Source organism: Mustelus asterias, unplaced genomic scaffold, assembly GCF_964213995.1.
Source record: "Mustelus asterias unplaced genomic scaffold, sMusAst1.hap1.1 HAP1_SCAFFOLD_96, whole genome shotgun sequence".
NCBI lineage: Eukaryota > Metazoa > Chordata > Chondrichthyes > Carcharhiniformes > Triakidae > Mustelus > Mustelus asterias.
Window position 1 is genome coordinate 378,880 of NW_027590144.1, and position 22,926 is coordinate 401,805.

Sequence of the window (22,926 nt, forward strand, 5' to 3'; positions counted from 1 at the left end):
TGAGGGATGCCACTTGTCACAGCCCTCCATTCAGAAACGCACCCTTCCACTGCTACCCTCTGTCTTGTTTGACCAAGCAGTTTTGTATCCACGTAGCCAGCTCACCTCTGATCCCATGCGACTTCACCTTCTGCACCAGTCTGCCATGAGGGACCTTGTCAAGAGCCTTACTGAAGTCCATGGAGACAACATCCACTGCCCTACCCTCATCAATCATCTTCGTCACTTCCTCGAAAAACTCGATCAAGTTAGTGAGTCACGACCTCCCCTTCACAAAACCATGTTGCCTCTCACTAATACGTCCACTTATTTCCAAGTGGGAATAAATCCTATCTTGAAGAATCCTCTCCAATAATTTCCCGACCACTGAAGTATGGCTCACCGGCCTGTAATATCTGGATTATTCTTGCTACCCTTCTTAAACAAAGGAACAGCATTGGCTATTCTCCAATCCTTTGGGACCTCCCCTGTAGCCAGTGAGGATACAAAGATTTCTCTCAAGGCCCCAGCAATTTCCTCCCTTGCCTCTCTCAGTATTCTGGGGTATATCCCATCAGGCCCTGGGGACTTGTCTACCTTATTGTTTCTCAAGAACCCCAATACCTCCTCCTTTTTGATCTCAACATGACTCAAACTATCTACACATCCTTTCCCAGACTCATCATCCACCAAGTCCTTCTCTTTGGTGAATACTGACGCAAAGTACTCATTTAACACCTTGCCCATTTCCTCTGGCTCCACACACAGATTCCCTCCCTTGTCCTTGAAAGGGTCAACCCTCTCCCTGGCTACCCTCTTGCTCTTTATATATGTATAAAAGGTCTTGGGATTTTCCTTAATCCTGTTGGCCAAGGCTTTTTCGTGACCCCTTTGAGCCCTCCTTACTCCTTGCTTAAGTTTCTTTCTACTTTCCTTGTATTCCACACTTGCTTCGTGTGTCCCCAGCCTCCTAGCTTTGACAAATGCTTCCTATTTCTCTTTGACTAGACTCACAATATCTCTTGTTATCCAAGGTTCCCAAAACTTGCCATACTTATCCTTCATCCTTACAGGAATGTGTCGGTCCTGAATCCCTATCAACTTACACTCTCCTTATAACTCAAACCATCAAGTCCCGGTAACATCCTGATAAATCTTTTCTGCACTCTTTCTAGTTTAATAATATCCTTTCTATAATAAGATGACCAGAACTGTACACAGTATTCCAAGTGTGGCCTTACCAGTGTCTTGTACAACTTCAACACGACATCCTAACTCCTGTGTTCAATGTTCTGACCAATGAAATCAAGCATGCTGAAAGCTTTCTTCACCACTCTGTCCACCTGTGACTCCACTTCCAAGGAGCTGTGAACCTGTACCCCTCGATCTCTTTGTCCTGTAACTCTCCCCAATGCCCTACCATTAACTGAGTAAGTCCTGCCCTGGTTCGATCGACAAAATGCATCACCTCGCATTTATCTAAATTAAACTCCATCAGCCATTTGTCAGCCCACTGGCCCAATTGATCGAGATCCTGTTGCAATCCTGGATAACCTGCTTCACTGTCCATCAATCTTGGTGTCATCTGCAAACTTACTCACCAAGCATGCTAAAGTGTCATCCAAATCACCAATATAAATGACAAATAACAGGGGACCCATTACTGATCCCTGAGGCACACCACTGGTCACAGGCCTCCAGTTTGAAAAACAACCCTCTACAACCACCCTCTGGCTTCTGTCATCAGGAAGCCAATTTTGTATCCATTTATCTACCTCACCCTTGATCCCGTGCAACAACCTACCATGCGGTACCTTGTCAAAGGCTTTGCTGAAGTCCATGTTGACAACATCAACTGCACTGCCCTCATCTACCTTCTTGGTTACCCCTTTAAAAAAGTCAATCAAATTTGTGAGACATGATTTTCCACTCACAAAGCTATGCTGACTGTCTTCAGACAAGAAGGGCCAAAAGGCCTGTTTCTGAGCTGTAATTTTCTATGGTTCTATGACTGTAACACTACATTCTGCACTCTCTCGTTTCCTTCTCTATGAATGATATGTTTTGTCTGTATAGCGCGCAAGAAACAATACTTTTCACTGTATGTTAATACATGTGACAATAATAAATCAAATCAAAGTTAGAATATAACAAAAACAATTCGCATAACTTTTACCAATTACATGACTTAAACATGACACAGTTTATTTCCTAAAGCTAGCTATCTCTGTTGTTCTAATGTAAAGCGATACACCATAGACATGGAACTTTCTTTAGAATTGGCACAAGAGCGGGTGTGCTTACATGGTGCTGGATGTTCAGCTTTTTGGCGTTTCTGGACAGAAGTACAGGCAGCAATTTTCAGAGAAGGATATATCCTCAAAAGAGCAAAACCTCAGAAGCAGGTCCAGCCTCCAGACCCCAGAAAAGGAAAAGGATACCTCTCCCTCTGCAGCTTCCAAAGCAGCAACTCTCATACAAGAGAATCTCCAAAAAGAAACTTATCTCCTGGCAGATTCCAACTTCAGAGGGGAAAGGAGAGCGACTTCTCTCTCTAACTAAGATGATCAGAGGATAAGATAGGGTGGATAGTGAGAGCCTTTTTCCTCGGATGGTGATGGCTAACACGAGGGGACACAGCTTTAAATTGAGGGGTGAGAGATATAGGACAGATGTTAGAGGTAGGTTCTTTACTCAGAGAGTAGGAAAGGCGTGGAATGCCCTGCCTGCAGCAGTAGTGGACTCGTCAACATTAAGAGCATTCAAATGGTTATTGGATAAACATATGGCTGATATTGGAATAGTGTAGGTTAGAGGGGCTTTAGATTGGTTTCACTGGTCGGCGCAACATCGAGGGCCGAAGGGCCTGTACTGCGCTGTAATGTTCTATGCTCTAACTCCTAATCAGTCCTTGCATCTCGAAATGCCGTTAGATCCTCTCTCTCAAAATACCTTCAAACAACTTACCCAGATGTGAATCACACCGGCCTGTAGTTCCCAGGCTTTTCTCTGCAGCCCTTTTTAAACAAAGGCACAACATTTTCCACCCTCCAATCTCCAGGCACATCACCTGTGATTATCGATGATTCAAATTTCTCTGCTCGGGGACCCACAATTTTCTCCCTTGTCTCCCAAAGTGTCCTGGGATACACTTCATCAGATGCGAGGGATTTATCTACCTTGATGCACTTTAAGATTTCCAGCACCTCCTTCTCTGTGATATGTACACTCCTCAGGACCTCACTATTTATTTCCCCGAGTTCCCGAAACATCCATGCTTTTCTCAACAGTAAATACTGATGAGAAATATTCATTTAGGATCTCACCCATCTCTTGTTTTATGTGGATGTTTGTCGATGTGTTTTATCATTGTTTTGGGCTACATTTGTTAAGGTTTATCTTTCTGGGGTTTAACCTTACCTTGAGTATTTAATTCAAGGCATTCCTGGAAGTTTAAAAACAGAACCACAAGAACGCTTAAGGAATTTATTTTGGTTATTGTTGTTGTAAAGCACATGCTAAGATCCTCTGCTTGTGTCTGTATGATATTTGTGTGTTGAATGCTTCAAGCTTTGAGGTTTTGTGTCTGTGATTTAAATCAAATGCACTTTAAAATGGAAGTGTAATTAATAAAGCTTTTTTTTCAAAAGTGATGAACCTGGACCCATATTTACTGGCCAGGGATATGTTTCCAGGACATTTTACTAAACACGTGGGAATGTTAATCCGGATAAATTCACACGTGAGAATGAGAGTTTTAATTTGTAATAGTTATTTAAAATTTGGGACATGTGAAATGATTCTGACCAATCCTGTGTTGGATTGATCTTGGGTTAAACTTCCTGTCAGGTCCAAAGATTTATTCCTGATGCAATTAACACAATGAAAAGGAAATTGGATACTGAAGGAAAGAGTTTAAAAGGAGAGATTATAAATAGAAATAGATATATCGCAAGGGGGATAGAATATAAAAGCAGAGATGTCTTGCTGCATCTGTACAGGGCATTGGTGAGGCCGCAGCTGGAATACTGTGTGCAGTATTGGTCCCCTTATTTGCGGAAGGATATATTGGCCTTGGAGGGAGTGCAGAGAAGGTTCACCAGGTTGATACCAGAGATGAGGGGTGTTGATTATGAGGAGAGACTGAGCAGATTGGGTTTGTATTCATTGGAATTTAGAAGGCTGAGGGGAGATCTTATAGAGACCTATAAGATAATGAAGGGGCTGGATCGGGTAGAGATGGAGAGATTCTTTCCACTTCGAAAGGAAACTAGAACTAGAGGGCACAGCCTCAAAATAAAGGGGGGTCAGTTTAGGACAGAGTTGAGGAGGAACTTCTTCTTTCAGAGGGTGGTGAATCTCTGGAATTCTCTGCCCACTGAAGTGGTGGAGGCTACCTCGTTGAATATGTTTAAATCACGGATAGATGGATTCCTGATCGGTAAGGGAATTAGGGGTTATAGGGATCAGGCGGGAAAGTGGAACTGATCCACTTCAGATCAGCCATGATCTTATTGAATGGCAGGGCAGGCTCGAGGGGCTAGATGGCCTACTCCTCCTCCTATTTCTTATGTTCTTATGAAATGATTCCCAGACTGTGTGGTTGTTCGATTAAAACAAAGGAAGGGCACCGATATCCATTTGAGAACTTTTAATCCACCCTTTTCAAACTAAGAGAGTCGATGTACAAAGAAAGCCCAGGGATGGTAGATAAGGGGGTCTGGAAAACATCATGATGGGGGCACCTATCTGTTCATGAGATGATCACAAAGCCCCATGATGCCCAGATACTAATTTGATTGGACCTATATATAATGTATGTAATCTATCACCATTCTGATTGGATTGTGTCCAGCTGGGATGGGCTGAGTAACTGTATAAGAATTGATGATTTTCCTTGTGGGGTGGAGTTGTACATGGTCAGCCCCTGTGGCTTCTCCCCACTGTAAGAGTTTTAACAACACCAGGTTAAAGTCCAACAGGTTTATTTGGTCGCCAATGCCATTAGCTTTCAGAGCGCTGCTCCTTCGTCAGCTGGAGTGGATATCTGCTCTCAAACAGGGCACAGAGACACAAAATCAAGTTACAGAATACTGATTAGAATGTGAATCTCTACAGCCAACCAGGTCTTAAAGATACAGACAATGTGAGTTGGACGGAGCATGAAGCACAGGTTAAAGAGATGTGTATTGTCTCCAGACAGGCATACTTCTCCCCACTGGCATAACTCAATAAACTGTTTGTCAATTGAATCAGGCTTGAGTGTTGAATTATTCTTCTGAATTCATTCCCAAAACACACTGGGTACATTACCGCTGGAGACCAGGTATTGCCAAAACCTTCGGACAATACAAAGACTCATGAAAGCCAGTATCCCAGTTTAAAGACATATCTTTTGTTTGACCAACGATTGAAGGGAGAAATTATTGGACAGTGTTAATCCTGCTCTAGAAGAGAAGCATCCTGATCTAATAACTCTGACAGACAATCATTAGGATAGATCAATAATACATTCTTCATATCAATTCTCCTGCCTTTCATCAGGTGTGAACCAATCATTTTCAATACAACTCAATCCTTAATTACACGTCATATACTTTAACCAATTGCATTTTACCCTCTGACATAATGGGATGTCATTGGTCCGTAGAATCCGGACACTTCCTCCCCCTATTGCTGACTCTGCTTCCCCTTGTTGCTGAGCAACCCCAGAAGCTTAGCTACAAAGGTCAAAGTTAATGTTCCCATCGGCTCTTACTCCGTCACTGGCCAAACCAGACAAATGCACGTTTTCACGTCTGAGAAGACACTGTCTTGTCTGGCCATTGTGAATCAATCCTATTCATGAAGCTGCCTTGAGAAACTTTGTTAAAAACTTCCTTGAAAAGGTTGGTACATTCTGTGGCTTCATTGTTCCGAAGAATGTAGCCTGTCTGTAAGTGTCCCTGTACCATCATGCCTTGCAGCAGCCTGCCTTTGGCTAAAGTTTACAATTGCTTTTAAAAATACAGCTAACATACATTTTAAAATCTGAAAATTCATGTCTAAATCCGAGTCTCTTGTTTAAATCTCTTACTGTGTTCACGTGTGTTGACTGTTGTTCCTCGTTAGCTTCGAAGTCTGACTTAGTCATTTAACTCAATGCTGGTGGTTCTGTTAGTGTCTGAGATGCCTCATGGTTTAAAATTTCACCAACCTATTGGGAATTTTCTCCAACAGTTTGCCATTGCGGAGCTTGGAGTACAGCACTTGTTTCAGGAGTCTTGTCTGGGGCTTGTGTACAATGTGGCCCGCCCACCACAGCTGGTCGAGTGTGACCAGTGCCTCGATACTGGGGATATTGGCCTGGGAGAGGACACTCACGGTGGTAAGCCTATCCTGCCAGTGGATTTGCAGGATTTTGTGGAGGCAACGTTGGTGACATCTCTCCAGGGATTTGAGGTGTCTGCTGTGCATTGTCCATGTTTCTGATGGATACAGGAGGGCAGGGACCACGGCTGCTCTGTAGACCATGAGCTTGGTGCTGGATTTGAGGTCTCGGGCTTTGAACTCTGTTCCTGCACTAGCCCATTGGAGTTGATGCTGGATTTCATCGTCAATGCCTGCCCGTGCCGACAGGGGGCTCCCGAGGTGTGGGGAATGATCCACGTTATCCAGGGGCTCACTGTGGATCTTGATGGTCGGGAGGGGGAGCAGGAGTGGGATGGTAGAGAACCTTTGTTTCCCGGATGTTTAATCTGAGTCCCATTCTCTCATATGTCTCAGTGAATGTGTCAACAATAGTTTGTAGATAAGCTTAAGCTTATTTATTGGTGTCACAAGTGGGCTTACATTCACGTTGCAATGAAGTTACTGTGAAAGTGCCCTAGATCAACCTCTGAGTGTGCGCACAGACACACTCAGGTTGTGAATGAAGCCCAATCCATCACGCAAACCAGCCTCCTATCCATTGACACTGTCTACACTTCCCACTGCCTTGGAAAAGCAGCCAGCATTATTAAGGACTCCACACATCCTGGACATTCTCTCTTCCATCTTCTTCCTTTGGGAAAAAGATACAAAAGTCTGAGGACACGTACCAACCGACTCAAGAACAGCTTCATCCCTGCTGCCATCAGATTTTTGAACAGACCTACCTCGCATTAAGTTGATCTTTCTCTACACCCTAGCTATGACTGTAACATTCTGCACCCTCTCCTTTCCTTCCCTATGTATGCTATGCTCTGTCTGTATAGCGCGCATGAAACAATACTTTTCACTGTATACCAATACATGTGACAATAATAAATTAAATCAAATCGGCATTTTTTTTATTCATTTGTGGGACATGGGCCAGCATTTATTGTTCATCCCTAGTTGCCTGAGTGTATTTGAGAGTTAACCACAATGCAGTGGCTCTGGAGTCACATGTAGGCCAGACCAGGTAAGGATGGCACATTTCCTTCCCGAACGGACATGAGTGAACCAGGTGGGATTTTCCAGCAATTCATAGAAATCATAGAAACCCTACAGTGCAGAAGGAGGCCATTCAGCCCATCGAGTCTGCACCGACCACAATTCCACCCAGGCCCTACCCCCACATATTTACCCGCTAATCCCTCTAACCTACGCATCTCAGGACTCTAAGGGGCAATTTTTAACCTGGCCAATCAACCTAACCCGCACATCTTTGGACTGTGGGAGGAAACCGGAGCACCCGGAGGAAACCCACGCAGACACGAGGAGAATGTGCAAACTCCACACAGACAGTGACCCAAGCCAGGAATCGAACCCAGGTCCCTGGAGCTGTGAAGCAGCAGTGCTAACCACTGTGCTACCGTGCCGCCCATAAACAATTGACAATGGTTTCATGGTCACCAGTAGATTCTTAATTCCAGATTCTTTTTATTGAATTCAAATTCCACCACTTGCCGTGGCCAGATTCGAATCGAGGTCCCCAGCACATTCGCTGATTTCTGGATCAACAGTCCAGCGATAATACCACCAGGCCATCACCTCCCCCCACCCCTAGGGTCGGCGTACTGCAGCCCCATGACTGAGGCTGGGCTGGTCTTGGTTCTGGCCTGGAGGGGTCGGATATTGAAAGTTTCCCACTGGTCCAGTAGGCCAGCTGGACTCCAGCGGGGAGCTTCACGGTTCTGGGGTAGAGTGTTGCTGCAGGAAAGGTGGGGATGAATGTTGGTGCGATGACGCAGCCCTGCTTGACCCCAGTTTGCACTCGTACTGGTCGTCTCACTGTAGAAAGGATGTGATTGCACTGGAGGGGGTGCAGAGGAGATTCACCAGGATGTTGCCTGGGATGGAGCAGCCGAGCTATAAAGAGAGATTAGATAGACTTGGATTGTTTTCTTGAGAGCAGAGAAGGCTGAGGGGGGACATGATTGAGGTGTATAAGATTGTGAGGGGTTTGGACAGGGTGGATAGGAAGCAGCTGTTCCCCTTAGTTGAAGGGTCAATAACGAGGGGGCATCATTTTAAGGTGAGGGGCAGGAGGTTTTGGGGGTTTGAGGAAAAATGTTTTCACCCAGAGGGTGGTGGGAGTCTGGAATTCACTGTCTGGGAGGGCAGTGGAGGCGGGAAACCTCACAACCTTTAAAAAGCACATGGATGAGCACTTGAATGTTTTGACAGTTCAAACACCATCAGCCAAGTGCTGGAAAATGGATTAGTGTAAATTTAGTATAGTTTTGTCAGTACAGACCCGATGGGCTGAAAGGCCTCTTCTGTACTGTATGACTCTGACTTGTGAATTCGCTGGTGTTTCTGCAGTCGGGATGAATGAGTGAATCCCTTCCCACACACTGTGCAGGTGAATGGCCTCTCCCCAGTGTGAACCCGCTGGTGTGTCCGCAGGCCTGATGGCACACTGAATCCTTTCCCACACACAGAGCAGGAGAACGGCCTCTCCCCAGTGTGAACTTGCTGGTGTCGCCACAGGCTTGATGGCACACTGAATCCTTTCCCACACACAGAGCAGATGAATGGTCTCTCCCCAGTGTGAACTCGCTGGTGTCTCCGCAGGGTGGATAACTGAGTGAATCCTTTCCCACACACAGAGCAAGTGAACGATTTCTCCCTGGTGTGAATTCGCTGATGCCTCTGCAAATCAATTATCTGAGTGAATCCCTTCCCACACACAGAGCAGGTGAACGGCCTCTCCCCAGTGTGACTGCGCCGATGAATCTCCAGCTGAGATGGGAAACTGAATCCTTTCCCACAGTCCCCACATTTCCACGGTTTCTCCATGGTGCGGGTGTCCTTGTCACTCTCCAGGTTAAACAATCAGTTAAATCTCACACAGAACACGGATACAGTCTCTCCCCGCTGTGAATGCTGCGATGTATTTTCAGGCGGTGGAACTGGTGAAAGCTCTTTCCACACTCAGTGCATTGGAACACTCTCACTCGGGTGTATCTGTGTCTTGGTGCTTTTTCAGTCACATTTATGTCAAAAAAATTCTGAAGCAGACAGAACAGAAAAAGATTTCTCCTTCTAGATTCAATGATATTCAGATCCCGATCAATCAAATGACTGTCAGATTTAGATGTGACATTTGGTTTGAGATTTCTGCCTGTAAATCCTCACCTTCTGTTATCCTGCAAAAGCAGATTACAAAAGTCATCACTGTCAGTACAGGATAGAAATTCAGAACGACATTTCCTTGTTTTAAGTTCATTCATTAGTCACAAGTAAGGCTTACATTAACACTGCAATGAAGTCACTGTGAAATTCCGCTAGTTGCAGCAGTCGGGCGCCTGTTGGGATCAATGCATCGAACCAGCACGTCTTTCAGAATTCTAGTTTCTATGGAAACTTCTTTCCTCTCTCATTCCCCAAAAGCTGTGACTCTCCATCCCACACACTCTCCCTCCATTCTCACTCTGCTGTATCTAATATTCATCCTCCCAATTCTCCTGAAGGTGCTGATTGAGGCTGGTTGACAGATCCATGCTCACTGCTTCCTGTCCTGGACACAGAGAGCTGGAAATCTCCATGCAGGCTGCCAGACAGATATATGTCTATCTGACTGGACTAACAATGTGTGGAATGTACAGACTGGACTCACTCGCTTTCCCTTCAGTGGCTAAGGGCAGACATGGCACCAGGACCCAATGAACTGCACGCGAGGCTTTCTATGGATGTTGCTGAAGAGATAGTGGACACTTTGGTTGTAATTTTTCATAACTCGCTAAATTCCAGGAGGGTATCAGAAGATTGGAAAACAGCCAGTGTGACTCCCTGGTTCAAAAAGGGAGGAAGGCAGAAGGCAGGGAACTATAGGCCAGTTTGTTTAACATCGATTATTGGCAAGACGCTGGAGTCAAAGAGGAAATAGCTAATCATTCAGGAAAGCTGAATATAATCAAACCTCGTCAACATGGTTTTATGAAAGATAAATCATGATTGACAAATTTGCTCGAATTCTTTGAGGATGCAAGAGGAAGAATAGATTGAGCACAATCTGTAGATGTAGTGTATTTAGATAGAGCAGCACATCGCCAGGGACCCGGGTTCAATTCCGGCCTTGTGTAACAGTCTGTGTGGAGTCTGCACGTTCTCCCCATGTCTGCATGGATTTCCTCCGGGTGCTCCAGTTTCTTCCCATAGTCCAAAGATGTGCGGGTTAGGTTGATTGGCCATGCTAAGTTGTCCCCTTGTGTCCCAATAGATATAGATTAGGGGGATTAGTGTGGTTAAAAATGTGGGGTTATGGGGATAGGACCTGGGAAAGATGCTCTTTTTGAGAGTCAGTGCAGACTCTCTGAGCCAAATGGCATCCTGCACTCTAGGGATCCTATGATTTCCAAAAGGCATTTGACAAGGTACTGCATAAGAGGCTGGTACATAAAGTAAAAGTTCATGGAATTGTAGGAAGTGTGTTAGCATGGATTAAAAACTGTCCGTCACATAGAAAACAGAAAATTGGAATAATGTGTCATTTTCAGAGTGGAAAGATGTAACTAGTGGAGTACCACAGGGATCAGTTCTTCGCCTGCAATTGTTCATTATTCAATTAATGACCTGAAGGAAGGAACAGAATGTAAGGTTTCCAAATGATTCGAAGATAGGTGGACAGACATGTTGTGATGAGGATCTTTTGATTCTGCAACAGGATATAGATAGATTGAGTGACTGGGTGAAAACCTGGCAAATGGTGTTTAACGTGGGGAAGTGTAGGGTCGTGTATTTCAGTCGGAGGAATCAAAAGGGAGATTATCTACATGGAGAGAGGCTGCAGTTGAATGAAGTACAGAGGGATCTAGATGTTCTTGCACATGAATCACAAAAGGCTAGCAGACAGGTCCCACAATAAGTAAGAAGGGATTGGAGTTTAAAAACAGGAAAGTTTTGTTGCAATTGTACAGGGTGTTGGTGAAGCCTCACCTGGAATACTGTGTACATTTTTGATCCCCTTACCTAAACAAGGATATAGTAACATTGGAGATAGTCCAAAGGAGATTCACCAGGCTAATTCCTGCGATTAGAGGGTGGTCCTATCAAGAGAGAATAAATTGTCTCGGTCTGTATTCATTGAAGTTTTGAAGACAAAGGGGTGACTTTATTGAAGCATATAAGATCCTGAGGGGGCTTGACAGGGTAGATAGTGAGACATTTTCACGAGTGGAAGAGTTACAAACAAGCTACAAGATAAAGGATCGGTCATTTAAACCTGAGTTGCGCAGAAATTGTTTCTCGCAAAGGATGGTGAATCTCTGGAATTCTCTGCCTCAAAGGGTGGTGGAGGCTGGATCATTAGAAGTATTTAAAGTGAGGTGGATAAATATTTGATAGATCGACGATTGGAGGGCTATAGGGAAATGGCACAGAAAAGAAGCTGAGGCTAGAATAGATCAGCTATGATTGGATTGAATGGCGGGGCAGGCTTGATGGGCCTGGTGGCCACTCCTGCTTCTATTTCTTGTCATCAGTTCCTGCAAGACAACAATTTCCCCAGAAAGTGTTACATTTGGACATAAATGAGTAGACTAATGTGTGAATACACTGGTTAGAGAGACATGAAGAATGCGAGGAGGATTTTTATTTCGGCAGCGAGTGGTGACCTGGAAGTTAAAAATTCAACTCCAGAATAAGAGAAGAAATGGAAAGGGGGAGAAAAGAAAGTGTTTTACTCACAGATGTTGGAGAGACAGAAGGAAGTTTGAGTCTGTCTGAAGCTCAATCTTCATTCAGAGAGAGGAGCAGCAGCAGCTTTGCTGGGCAGGAGTGAGCAGCTGAACAAGCTCATTGTCCACTTCCGCATTCAGACAATGGGGATCTCTGATTGGCTGGAGGACCAGAGTACGTCCGGTCTTCCAGAGTTCCCATTGGTCAATCCCCCGCAGACAGACAATGAGGGGCGGAGCTGTTGTCCAATGGGAAAGGCTGAAAGACCCGGACAGACAATGGTCAGTGCGCCGGCTTTGTCCTGGGCCCCGCCCCACACTCGCACATGCGCATTCCCCCAAAACCTGCACATGCGCGCTTTTGACTCACTGTCCCTCATCAGCTCTGGCCAATGAAAAATGTTGGAGGACCGGAAGGCCTCAGGTCTTCCAGCCAATCAGAGCGCGGGCTTTTGTGTGACTGAAGATGGAGCTTCAGACAGACTAAAATGTGTTCCTGTCGCCAACATCTGTGAGTAAAACACTTTCTTTTCTCCCCCTTTCCATTTCTTTTCTCATTCTGGGGGAAATTGGGGACTTGCAGCAACTGAAGGGAAAGGAAGTGAATCCAGGGAGGCTGCAGACTCTGGAAAGGTTGGCCCAGGTCTCTCTCTCTCTCTTAAAGACATTGACATCCTTTGCTCCCTCAGCTTGACACATTTATTTGTCTGGCTAAAAGGATGGTCTCTTTCCTGATGTTCACATTTAAAGGCTGGTTTCCACCGGAGATGGCTGACATTTAAGGGAACAAATTAATATCGGACAGAGATATGTCTAGTTTTGTTCTATTGTACAGATTAGATTTTATTTATGGTCCTGTAATAAAGTACATTTATTTGGAGAGAAAGCGAAGATGAGATGGGATTTCTTCACTCAAGGATCTGGTGAAGCTTTGGAATTCTTTACCCCAGAGGACTGTAAAGCCATTATCAAGAATTTTCAAGTAAGGGTTTGATAGGTTTCTAGATATTCAAGATCATAGAAATCATAGAAAACCTACAGTACAGAAAGAGGCTACTCGGCCCATCGAATCTGCAACGACCACAATCCCACCCAGGCCCTACCCCCATATCCCTACATATTTGCCCACTAATCCCTCTAACCTACGCATCTCAGGACACTAAGGGCAATTTTTAGCATGGCCAATCAATCTAACCTGCACGTCTTTGGACTGTGGGAGGAAACCGGAGCACCCGGAGGAAACCCACGCAGACACGAGGAGAATGTGCAAACTCCACACAGACAGTGACCCAAGCCGGGAATCGAACCCAAGTCCCTGGAGCTGTGAAGCAGCAGTGCTAACCACTGTGCTACCGTGCCGCCCATGATATCAAGGGATATCAAGGGATCCAGGGGATACTGTGGAGAAAATGGTGCTCAGGTACATCTGGGCGGCACGGTGGCTCAGTGGTTATCACGGCTGTCTCACAGCGTACCGGCCTGGCTTCCATTCCTGGCTTGGGTCACTGTCTGTGTGGAGTTTGCATGATCTCTGCATGGGTTTCCTCCAGTGCTCCGGTTTCCACCCACAATCCAAAGATGTGTGGATTGGATTGATTGGCCATGATAAATTGACCCTTAGTGTTGGGGGATTCGAAGGGTAAACATGGGGGGTTACGGGGATTGGAACTGGTTGGGATTGTTGTTGGTGCAGGCTCGATGGGCCTAATGCCTTCCTCCTGCACTGTAGATTCTATGATTCTATGAATGGTTGAGCGGACTCAATGTGGCGAATAACTGATTGCAGCTGCTTTGAGTTATGATTTCTGTGCTGGACAGGAAGCAGTGAGCATGGATCTGTCAATCAACCTGAATCAACACCTTCAGGAAAATTGGGCGCGTGAATATTAGATACAGCAGAGTGAGAATGGAGGGAGAGTGTGTGGGATGGAGATTTACAGCTTTTGGGGAATGAGAGGAAAGAATGCTCCACAGAAACTAGAACTGTCTGTTCTGAACTTCTATCCTGTAGTGACAGTGATGGTTTTTATAAACTCCTTTTACAGGATATCAGAAGGTGAAGATTTACAGACAGAAATCTCAAACCAAATATCTGACAGACTCACTCAATTCATCTGGACCCGAATATCATCGGCCTTTCAATCTAGAAGGAGAAATGTTTCTCTGTTCTGTCTGCGAGAGAAGATTTTAAACATCAGCATCACTGGAAAAGCACCGAAACACAGACACACTCAATTGAGAGTGTTCCAGTGCACGGAGGAAAAAGCTTTAACCAGATACACAGCCTGAAAATACATTGCAGCATTCACAGCGGGAGAGACTGTACTCGTGTTCTGTGTGAGTTTTAACTGATTGTTTAACTTGGAGAGTCACAAGGACACCCGCACCATGGAGAAACCGTGGAAATGTGGGGATTGTGGGAAGGGATTCAAAGCTCCATCTGATCTGGAAATTCATCGACGCAGTCACACCGGGGAGAGGCCGTTCACCTGTTCGGTGTGTGGGAAGGGATTCACTTTGTCATCCAGCCTGCGGAGACACCAGCGAGTTCACACTGGGGAGAGACCGTTCGCCTGCCCTCAGTGTGCGAAGAGATTCAGTCAGTTATCCAGCCTGCGGACACACCAGCGATTTCACACTGGGGAGAGACCTTTCACCTGCTCTCAGTGTGGGAAGGGATTCAGTCGGTCATCCAATCTGCGGACACACCAGCGAGTTCACACTGGGGAGAAACCGTTCACCTGCTCTCAGTGTGGAGAGGGATTCACTCAGTCATCCAACTTGCGGACACACCAGCGAGTTCACACTGGGGAGAAACCGTTCACCTGCTCTCAGTGTGGGGAGCGATTCACTCGATTATCCATCCTACGGACACACCAGCGAGTTCACACTGGGGAAAAACCGTTCACCTGCTCTCAGTGTGGGAAGGGATTCAATGACTTATCCAACTTGCAGAAACACCAGCGAGTTCACACTGGGGAGAGGCCGTTCACCTGCCCTCAATGTGGGAAGAGATTCACTGACTCATCCAGCCTGCAGACACACCAGCGAGTTCACACGGGGGAGAGGCCATTCATCTGCTCTCAATGTGGGAAGGGATTCAGTGTTTCATCTGCCCTGCTGAGACACCAACAAGTTCACGAGTGATTCCAGGAGTTGGATTCTGCTGTTATTGTTTCTGCTCTCAATTACACCCAGGACTGCATTTTGTTCATTCTCACAGTTGGTCAATGGGGAGGGTCGGAGGGTTTCTTTCTGCTGGACTGGCCGGTCTCATGACTTTGCCTCCAGTGGGCTGATGCTCTTTGAGTCTTGTTGCGAATACCTGGTTTCAAATTTCACACGGATCACAGAGTGACAGGGTGTGAGGAAGTTCAGAGATATTTAGTCAGCATTTCTGTTTGAAACCCCCCAAATGCCCATCCAATTTCCTTTGTAATTGTTTATTGTCTCCACTTCCTCCACCCTCGGAGGCAGCGAGTTCTAGGTCATTACCATTCACTGCATCAAAATATTCTTCCTCACATCCCACCCCCCTCTGCATCTCTGACCCAAAACCTTAAATCTGTGTCCCCCTCATCCTTGTCCCATCAGCTAATGGGAACAGCTTTTCTTTGTCCACCTTATCTAAACCTGTCAGAATCTTGTCCACCTCTATCAAATCTCCCCTCAACCTCCTTTGCTCCAAGGGGAACAACCCCAACCTGACATCGACAATAACGAACAAACTAACAGAATATGTTACTGTCTGAAATCAAATGGGAATGTTTAATTTCTGTTTTAAAGATATTGTGAATATATTGTCCTGGACAATAAAGGAATTGGAATAACTCACCTTGGGTGTGGTTGAATGAAATGTATCAATCTGATATCGACCTACAGTCCAGTGAAAGTCTGGAATGTGTAGCTGGAAATCCCTCCCTAACAGCACTGTGTGTGTACCTACACCTCAGGCATTGTAACAGTTCAGGAAGGCAGTGTTGGGGTTGACCATGGCCGAGGCAGCTACATACAGCCACATATTCTGTTATAATTGAAGGACTGCAGATTATAGGACTGGACTATTTTGACCACATTCCTGTGACTGCTCAGTTTCTGCAATCATGAACCATTAAAGCTGCTTAGCAGGGTCCCAACAGAGGACCTGGTGAGAATATTTACTCAGAATGAGTTGGAGTTCAATTTATTCCAGGACCATCTGGTGTTCAGCAGCTGAGATATCTGAATCTGTGAACAGGGGGTCTGACCAATCAACAAAGAATGGTAGGTAGTTAGTTAAGAAATTAAGAAGTGTTCTTGGGCATTGTTTAAATTAATTTATCCTAAATTTGTGATAAGAACTGTGAGGGATTTGTGACCCAATAGTCGGTGAAGTGACGGTAAACTCCAAGTAACACTGGACTGAAAAGCGGACCTCTGAGTAGATTCTAATGGTTATAATCCTACGCAAGCATGGCCAGTGAAAAATCAGAGCTCAAGTGGGAACCGGACAGGTTCTTACCTGCTATTTGGAAACTAAGAACAAGAAACTTGTTGATAAAATGATTTGAGAATAGAGCCAACGTTTTGTGTCTGGACGACACTTCGAAACATTGGCTCTGTTCTCTCTCCGCAGATGCTGTCAGACCTGTTGAGATGTTCCAGCATTTTCGATTTTTGTTTCAGATTCCAGCATCCGCAGTATTTAACTTTTAGGATAAAATGTTTACGCAAAACAGAGGGAGTGGTGGCAAAGGGAGAAAAAGGATAAGGATGATAAAGTCTGGGTTCTGATTCTCTGAGCCCATGTAGAATTTTTTAAAAAGAGTGAACCAGTTTATAAAGAACGGAAGTTACCCATCCCTAACAAAAACTGATCAAATTAAAATAATTACATTGAGGAATATAACAAAAAAACTTAATAGATGAAGTTTAAAATCAAGTTTGTTTTATTGTTCGAGAAGTTTTTTAAACTTGTGTAAAGTGATGTAATTGTGTGCCAAGTTTTTGCTGCTCACTCTCCACCCCTTTAGGTTCTGTAGGAAAGTTAACCCTTTCAGCAGACAGTTCATTTGTTTTTAAATCGCCTGAAAATTCATATTTATTTTAGTTTATAATTGAAGATTTATGGGAATTTGCTAAGGTGGGCGTTTGACATTTTTAAAGTATAAAGAAGGGGTCTTGAGAAGCCAATTTGGTAGAGAGAGATGGAGGGAGAGATGTTTACAGAGAGGTGTTGAGAGCTGTTGGTTTTACAAGTTACCCCTGTTTGCAGAGCCGTCGCTTCATGTCCTGGTCTGAGAGGGAGAGAGGTTTGTTCAATTGTTAAAGTGAAGCTTTCTCTATTAAGTTAGGGAAAAAATCGGACCTCTCAAGGACAAAAGTGGGGACTTATGCTTGGAGCCCAAAGAAGTAGGGGAGATCCTAAATGAATACTTTGCGTCGGTATTCACAAAGGAGAGGGATGTGTTGACTGGGAGTGTCTCTGAGGGGAGTGTTGAACCGTTGGAGAAAATCTCCATTACAAAGGAGGAAGTGTTAGGTTTGTTAGAGAATATAAAGACTGACAAATCCCCAGGGCCTGATGGAATCTATCCAAGGCTGCTCAGGGAGACGAGAGGTGAAATCGTTGGGCCTCTGACGCAAATCTTTGTCTCGTCACTGGACGCAGGTGAGGTCCCAGAGGATTGGAGGATAGCCAATGTGGTCCCGTTATTTAAGAAGGGTAGGAAGGATAACCCGGGTAATTATAGGCCGGTGAGCTTGACGTCCGTGGTGGGGAAGTTGTTGGAGAAGATTCTTAGAGATAGGATGTATGCGCATTTAGAAAGGAATAAACTCATTAACGATAGTCAGCATGGTTTTGTGAGAGGGAGGTCATGCCTCACTAACCTGGTGGTGTTTTTTGAAGAAGTGACCAAAATGGTTGACGAAGGAAGGGCCGTGGATGTTGTCTATATGGACTTTAGTAAAGCGTTTGACAAAGTCCCTCATGGTAGGCTAGTGAAAAAGGTTGGATCTCATGGGATAAAGGGGGAGGTGGCTAGATGGGTGGAGAACTGGCTTGGTCATAGAAGACAGAGGGTGGTAGTGGAAGGGTCTTTTTCCGGCTGGAGGCCTGTGACTAGTGGTGTACCGCAGGGCTCTGTATTGGGACCTCTGCTGTTTGTGATTTATATAAATGATCTGGAAGAAGGAGTAACTGGGGTGATCAGTAAGTTTGCGGACGACACAAAACTGGCAGGACTTGCAGATAGTGAGGAACATTGTCAGAGGCTACAGAAGGATATAGATAGGCTGGAAATTTGGGCAAGGAAGTGGCAGATGGAGTTCAATCCTGATAAATGCGAAGTGATGCATTTTGGTGGGAATAATGTAGGGAGGAGCTACACGATAAATGGAAGAACCATAAAGGGTGTAGAGACGCAGAGGGACCTGGGTGTGCAAGTCCACAGATCTTTGAAGGTGACGTCACAGGTGGAGAAGGTGGTGAAGAAGGCATATGGCATGCTTGCCTTTATAGGACGGGGCATAGAGTATAAAAGTTGGGGTCTGATGTTGCAGATGTATAGAACGTTGGTTCGGCCGCATTTGGAATACTACGTCCAGTTCTGGTCGCCACACTACCAGAAGGACGTAGAGGCTTTGGAGAGAGTACAGAGGAGGTTTACCAGGATGTTGCCTGGTATGGAGGGGCTTGGTTATGAGGAGAGATTGGGGAAACTGGGGTTGTTCTCCTTGGAAAGACGGAGGATGAGGGGAGACTTAATAGAGGTGTATAAAATTATGAAAGGCGTAGATAGGGTGAACGGTGGGAAGCTTTTCCCCGGGTCGGTGTTGACGTTCACGGGGGGTCATAGGTTCAAGGTGAAGGGGGGGGGAGGTTTAACACAGATATCAGAAGGACATATTTTACACAGAGGGTCGTGGGGGCCTGGAATGTGTTGCCGGGCAAGGTGGTGGAGGCGGACACACTGGGAACGTTTAAGACTTATCTAGACAGCTATATGAACGGAGTGGGAATGGAGGGATACAAAAGAATGGTCTAGTTTGGACCAGGGAGCGGCGCGGGCTAATTGTTCTTTGTTTCTTGTTTCAAGGCTTCATTCTATGATCATCTTGCTGGTGCCAGTACAGAGCGAGACTGCGGATAGTTGGGAACCTGTCTCGGGGGCAGGGAATTCATATGGTGTTCGTGGAAGTGGAAATGAATAAGGTTGGGAAGCATTTTCCGATCAGGGCCAGTGTGATCTCCTGGACTCGTTTCGATCGCCTCAGGGGGTCGGAGAGGAATTTCTCAGATTTTTTTTCCCCATATTGGCCCTGGGGTTTTCACTCTGGGTTTTCGCCTCTCCCTGGAGATCACATGGTCTGGAATGGGGGGGTGGGGGTGAGTTAATAGGTTGTGATGAACAAAGCATCGTAGCTGTGAGGGACAGCTCGGTGGATAGGATATTAGTATGTAGATAGGCTGGAAAATTGGGCGGGGATCCTGGATTCAGGATTCAATCCTGGACCGGGGAGCGGCGCGGGCTTGGAGGGCCGAAGGGCCTGTTCCTGTGCTGTATTGTTCTTTGTTCTTTGTTCTTAAGTGTTAATCGATACTTTGCTTTTTATCTTTCTGACTTGTCACATTTTTAATGGTTAATAAACTTTCTGAATTCACCATTTAAAGTGTTTTTTCTTGCCAGATGGTTAAGTCACTAGAACCTGGTGTGAATTACAATTAGGGAGATTATTGTAAACAAGAGAACCTCCATAAATTGATGACAGGAAGGCTCTGGCAGGTGAGAACCCAGAAACTATCATTATCACGAAAGAGGTAGTGTTGGGCAAGTTAATGGGGCTAAAGGTAGACAAGTCTCCTGGTCCTGATGGAATGCATCCCAGGGTACTAAAAGAAATGGCGGGGGAAATAACAAATGCACTAGTGGTAATTTACCAAAATTCGCTGGACTCTGGGGTGGTTCCCGCAGATTGGAAAACAGCAAATGTGACATCACTGTTTAAAAAAGGAGGTAGACAAAAGGCGGGTAACTATAGGCCGGTTAGCTTAACTTCTGTAGTAGGGAAAATGCTTGAATCTATCATCAAGGAAGAAATAGCGAGACATCTGGATATAAATTGTCCCATTGGTAAGACGCAGCATGGGTTCATGAAGGGAAGGTCATGTTTGACTAATTTGGTGGAATTCTTTGAGAACATTACATGTGCAGTTGACAATGGGGAACCTGTGGATGTGGTGTATCTGGATTTCCAGAAGGCATTTGACAAGGTGCCGCACCAAAGACTGCTACATAAGATAAAGGTGCACGGTGTTACGGGTAATGTATTAGCATGGATAGAGGATTGGTTAACTAACAGAAAGCAAAGAGTGGGGGTAAATGGGTGTTTTTCTGGTTGGCGATCAGTGACCAGTGGTGTGCCTCAGGGATCAGTGTTGGGACCGCAATTGTTTATGTTTTACATGGATGATTTGGAGTTGGGGACCAAGTGTAGTGCGTCAAAGTTCGCAGATGACACAAAGATGGGTGGCAGAGCAAAGTGTGCAGAGGACGTTGAAAGTCTGCAAAGGGATATAGATAGTCTAAGTGAGTGGGCGAGGGTCTGGCAGATGGAGTACAATGTTGGTAAATGTGAGGTCATCCATTTTGATGGAAATAACAGCAAAATTGACTATTATTTAAATGGTAAAAAATTGCAGCATGCTGCTGTGCAGAGGGACCTGGGTGTCCTTGTGCAGGAATCTCAAGGAGTTGGTTTGCAGGTGCAGCAGGTAATTAAGAAGGCAAATGGAATTTTGTCCTTCATTGCGAGAGGGATGGAGTTTAAAAACAGCGAGGTTATGTTGCAGCTGTCTAAGGTGCTGGTGAGGCCACACCTGGAGTACTGTGTACAGTTTTGGTCTCCTTACTTGAGAAAGGATATACTGGCTCTGGAGGGGGTGCAGAGGAGATTCACTAGGTTGATTCCAGAGTTGAGAGGGTTGGCTTATGAGGAGAGACTGAGTAAATTGGGGCTATCCTCATTGGAATTCAGAAGAATGAGAGGAGATCTTATAGAAACATATAAGATGATGAAGGGAATAGATAAGATAGAAGCAGGGAAGTTGTTTCCACTGGCGGGTGAAACTAGAACTTGGGGGCATAGCCTCAAAATAAGGGGAAGCAGATTTAGGACTGAATTGAGGAGGAACTTCTTCACACAAAGGGTTGCGAATCTGTGGAATTCCCTGCCCAGTGAAGCAGTTGGGGCTACCTCATTGAATGTTTTTAAGGCAAGGATAAATTATTGAACAGTAAAGGAATTAAGGGCTATGGTGAATGGGCGTGTAAGTGGAGCTGAGTCCACAAAAAGATCAGCCATGAGGCTCGAGGGGCCAGATGGCCTACTCCTGCTCCTAGTTCTTATGTTCTTCCCACAATCCCCACATTTCCATGGCATCTCCCTGTGACTGCAAATTATGTTCCAAAAGGCCAGGTGATTGGTTGAAGCTTTCACCACACCTGACTAAACCTCTGACTAACCTGACTAAAACTGAGGATAAAGTATTGGTGTCTGTAAGGGCGAAAACAATACCCTTGGCTTCCTTGTAGATCTGTGGCACCAAGTTCAAGACTCCTTCATGAATCATTCCTCTTGGCCTCGAGCTTGTCAACTGTCCATGAGAATCTTATATGTTTCAGAATGTTCACTGCTCATTCTTCCAAACCTAATGAGTATAGGTGCAACCCTTCCCCAAAAGACAACGAGTTGGATTCTGCGGCCTCACTTGCCCCAAAACTGGAAAATCCCCCCCCCCCTGAGGTCAAAGGACCTTTGTGTGGTCCACCCCCCCGGCCTGCTACGATTCCTGTGGTGGGCGGGATGGGAGAATTCTCCCCTACATCTTCACAACCTTTCCTCAAAATAAAACACCTTCATCTTAGGAATGGACCTGGTGAACTTTCTCTGAACTCATTCCAATGAAAGCATGTCATTCCATCAGTAGGGAGACCAAAACCGTGCACAGTATTCCAGCTGCTATCTCAGCAATGTCCTGTGTAGGTGTCGCAAGTTCCCTTTTTCAAACTCCACCCCCTTGCAGTAAAGTCCAACACTCCATTTGCCTTCTTCTTTACTTGCTGTACCTTCATCCTATTTTTTCACGATTCATGTACAAGGACACCCAGATTCCTCTCTACGGCAGTATTCTTCAGTTTCTGATATTTAGACAATTTTCTGCTTCTCTATTCTTCCTGCCAAAGTGGAAAAGCTCCCACTTTCCCACACTATACTCCATCTGCCATTTTTCTGTCCATTCAGGTAACTTATCTGTGTCCCTTACAGATTTTTTGTAATAACCTCACAACTTGCTTTTCTACCTATCTTTGTATCATCAATTCTGGCTTCATCCAAGTCATTGATCAAGGTGGCTGTTTTTCTCTCTCTCAGTTGTGGGTGATATTTGTCCCTATTCTCCTGGAAACTGAATGAATCTTGTTCCAAACTGGGTTCAATATCAGACATTTCAGGGAGTCAGGAATCATTCGCCCCTGAACCTACACTGGTAAAACCCCAGGCAGTTCCTCAGTAAGGATTTTTCTGGTTCCTCACCATATATTAGTCAGGATACTGAAACCCAGCTTTTTTACAGTCCACTCCTGGAGGTCCCACTCCCTGAGCCGACAACATTCAGCAGTGTCAGTGCTGAAGTTTCACAGTGGGAGTGATTCCCAGAGTAACTGTCAATCAGATCACCATTGATGTCCAGGTTTGTGTATTTTTAGTTATCCTGATGTCTAACACACACACATCAATAAAACAGGGAATTCCTGCAAACAAACTGCAGCTTCTTCTCTAT

The 22,926-nt window shown here is 45.2% G+C and overlaps 2 protein-coding genes across 2 annotated transcripts in view; one reads left to right on the top strand and one right to left on the bottom strand.

Annotated features, from left to right (window-relative positions):
* LOC144484227 (uncharacterized) overlaps positions 1-22,926 on the top strand; it is a 145,851-nt gene that overhangs the window by 93,269 nt on the left and 29,656 nt on the right. The window contains exons 10-11 of the mRNA XM_078202762.1: positions 4,655-4,663; positions 14,529-15,172. Of these exons, the coding sequence (XP_078058888.1) occupies positions 4,655-4,663; positions 14,529-15,172 (653 nt within the window). The remainder of the gene's footprint in view (positions 1-4,654; positions 4,664-14,528; positions 15,173-22,926) is intronic.
* On the bottom strand, positions 4,956-12,231 carry LOC144484247 (uncharacterized). The gene is made up of 2 exons (XM_078202782.1): positions 12,115-12,231; positions 4,956-9,575 (listed from the first exon to the last, which is right to left on the bottom strand). Exon 2 carries the CDS (start codon positions 9,223-9,225, stop codon positions 8,656-8,658), a length of 570 nt encoding a protein of 189 aa, XP_078058908.1. The 5' UTR covers positions 9,226-9,575; positions 12,115-12,231; the 3' UTR covers positions 4,956-8,655.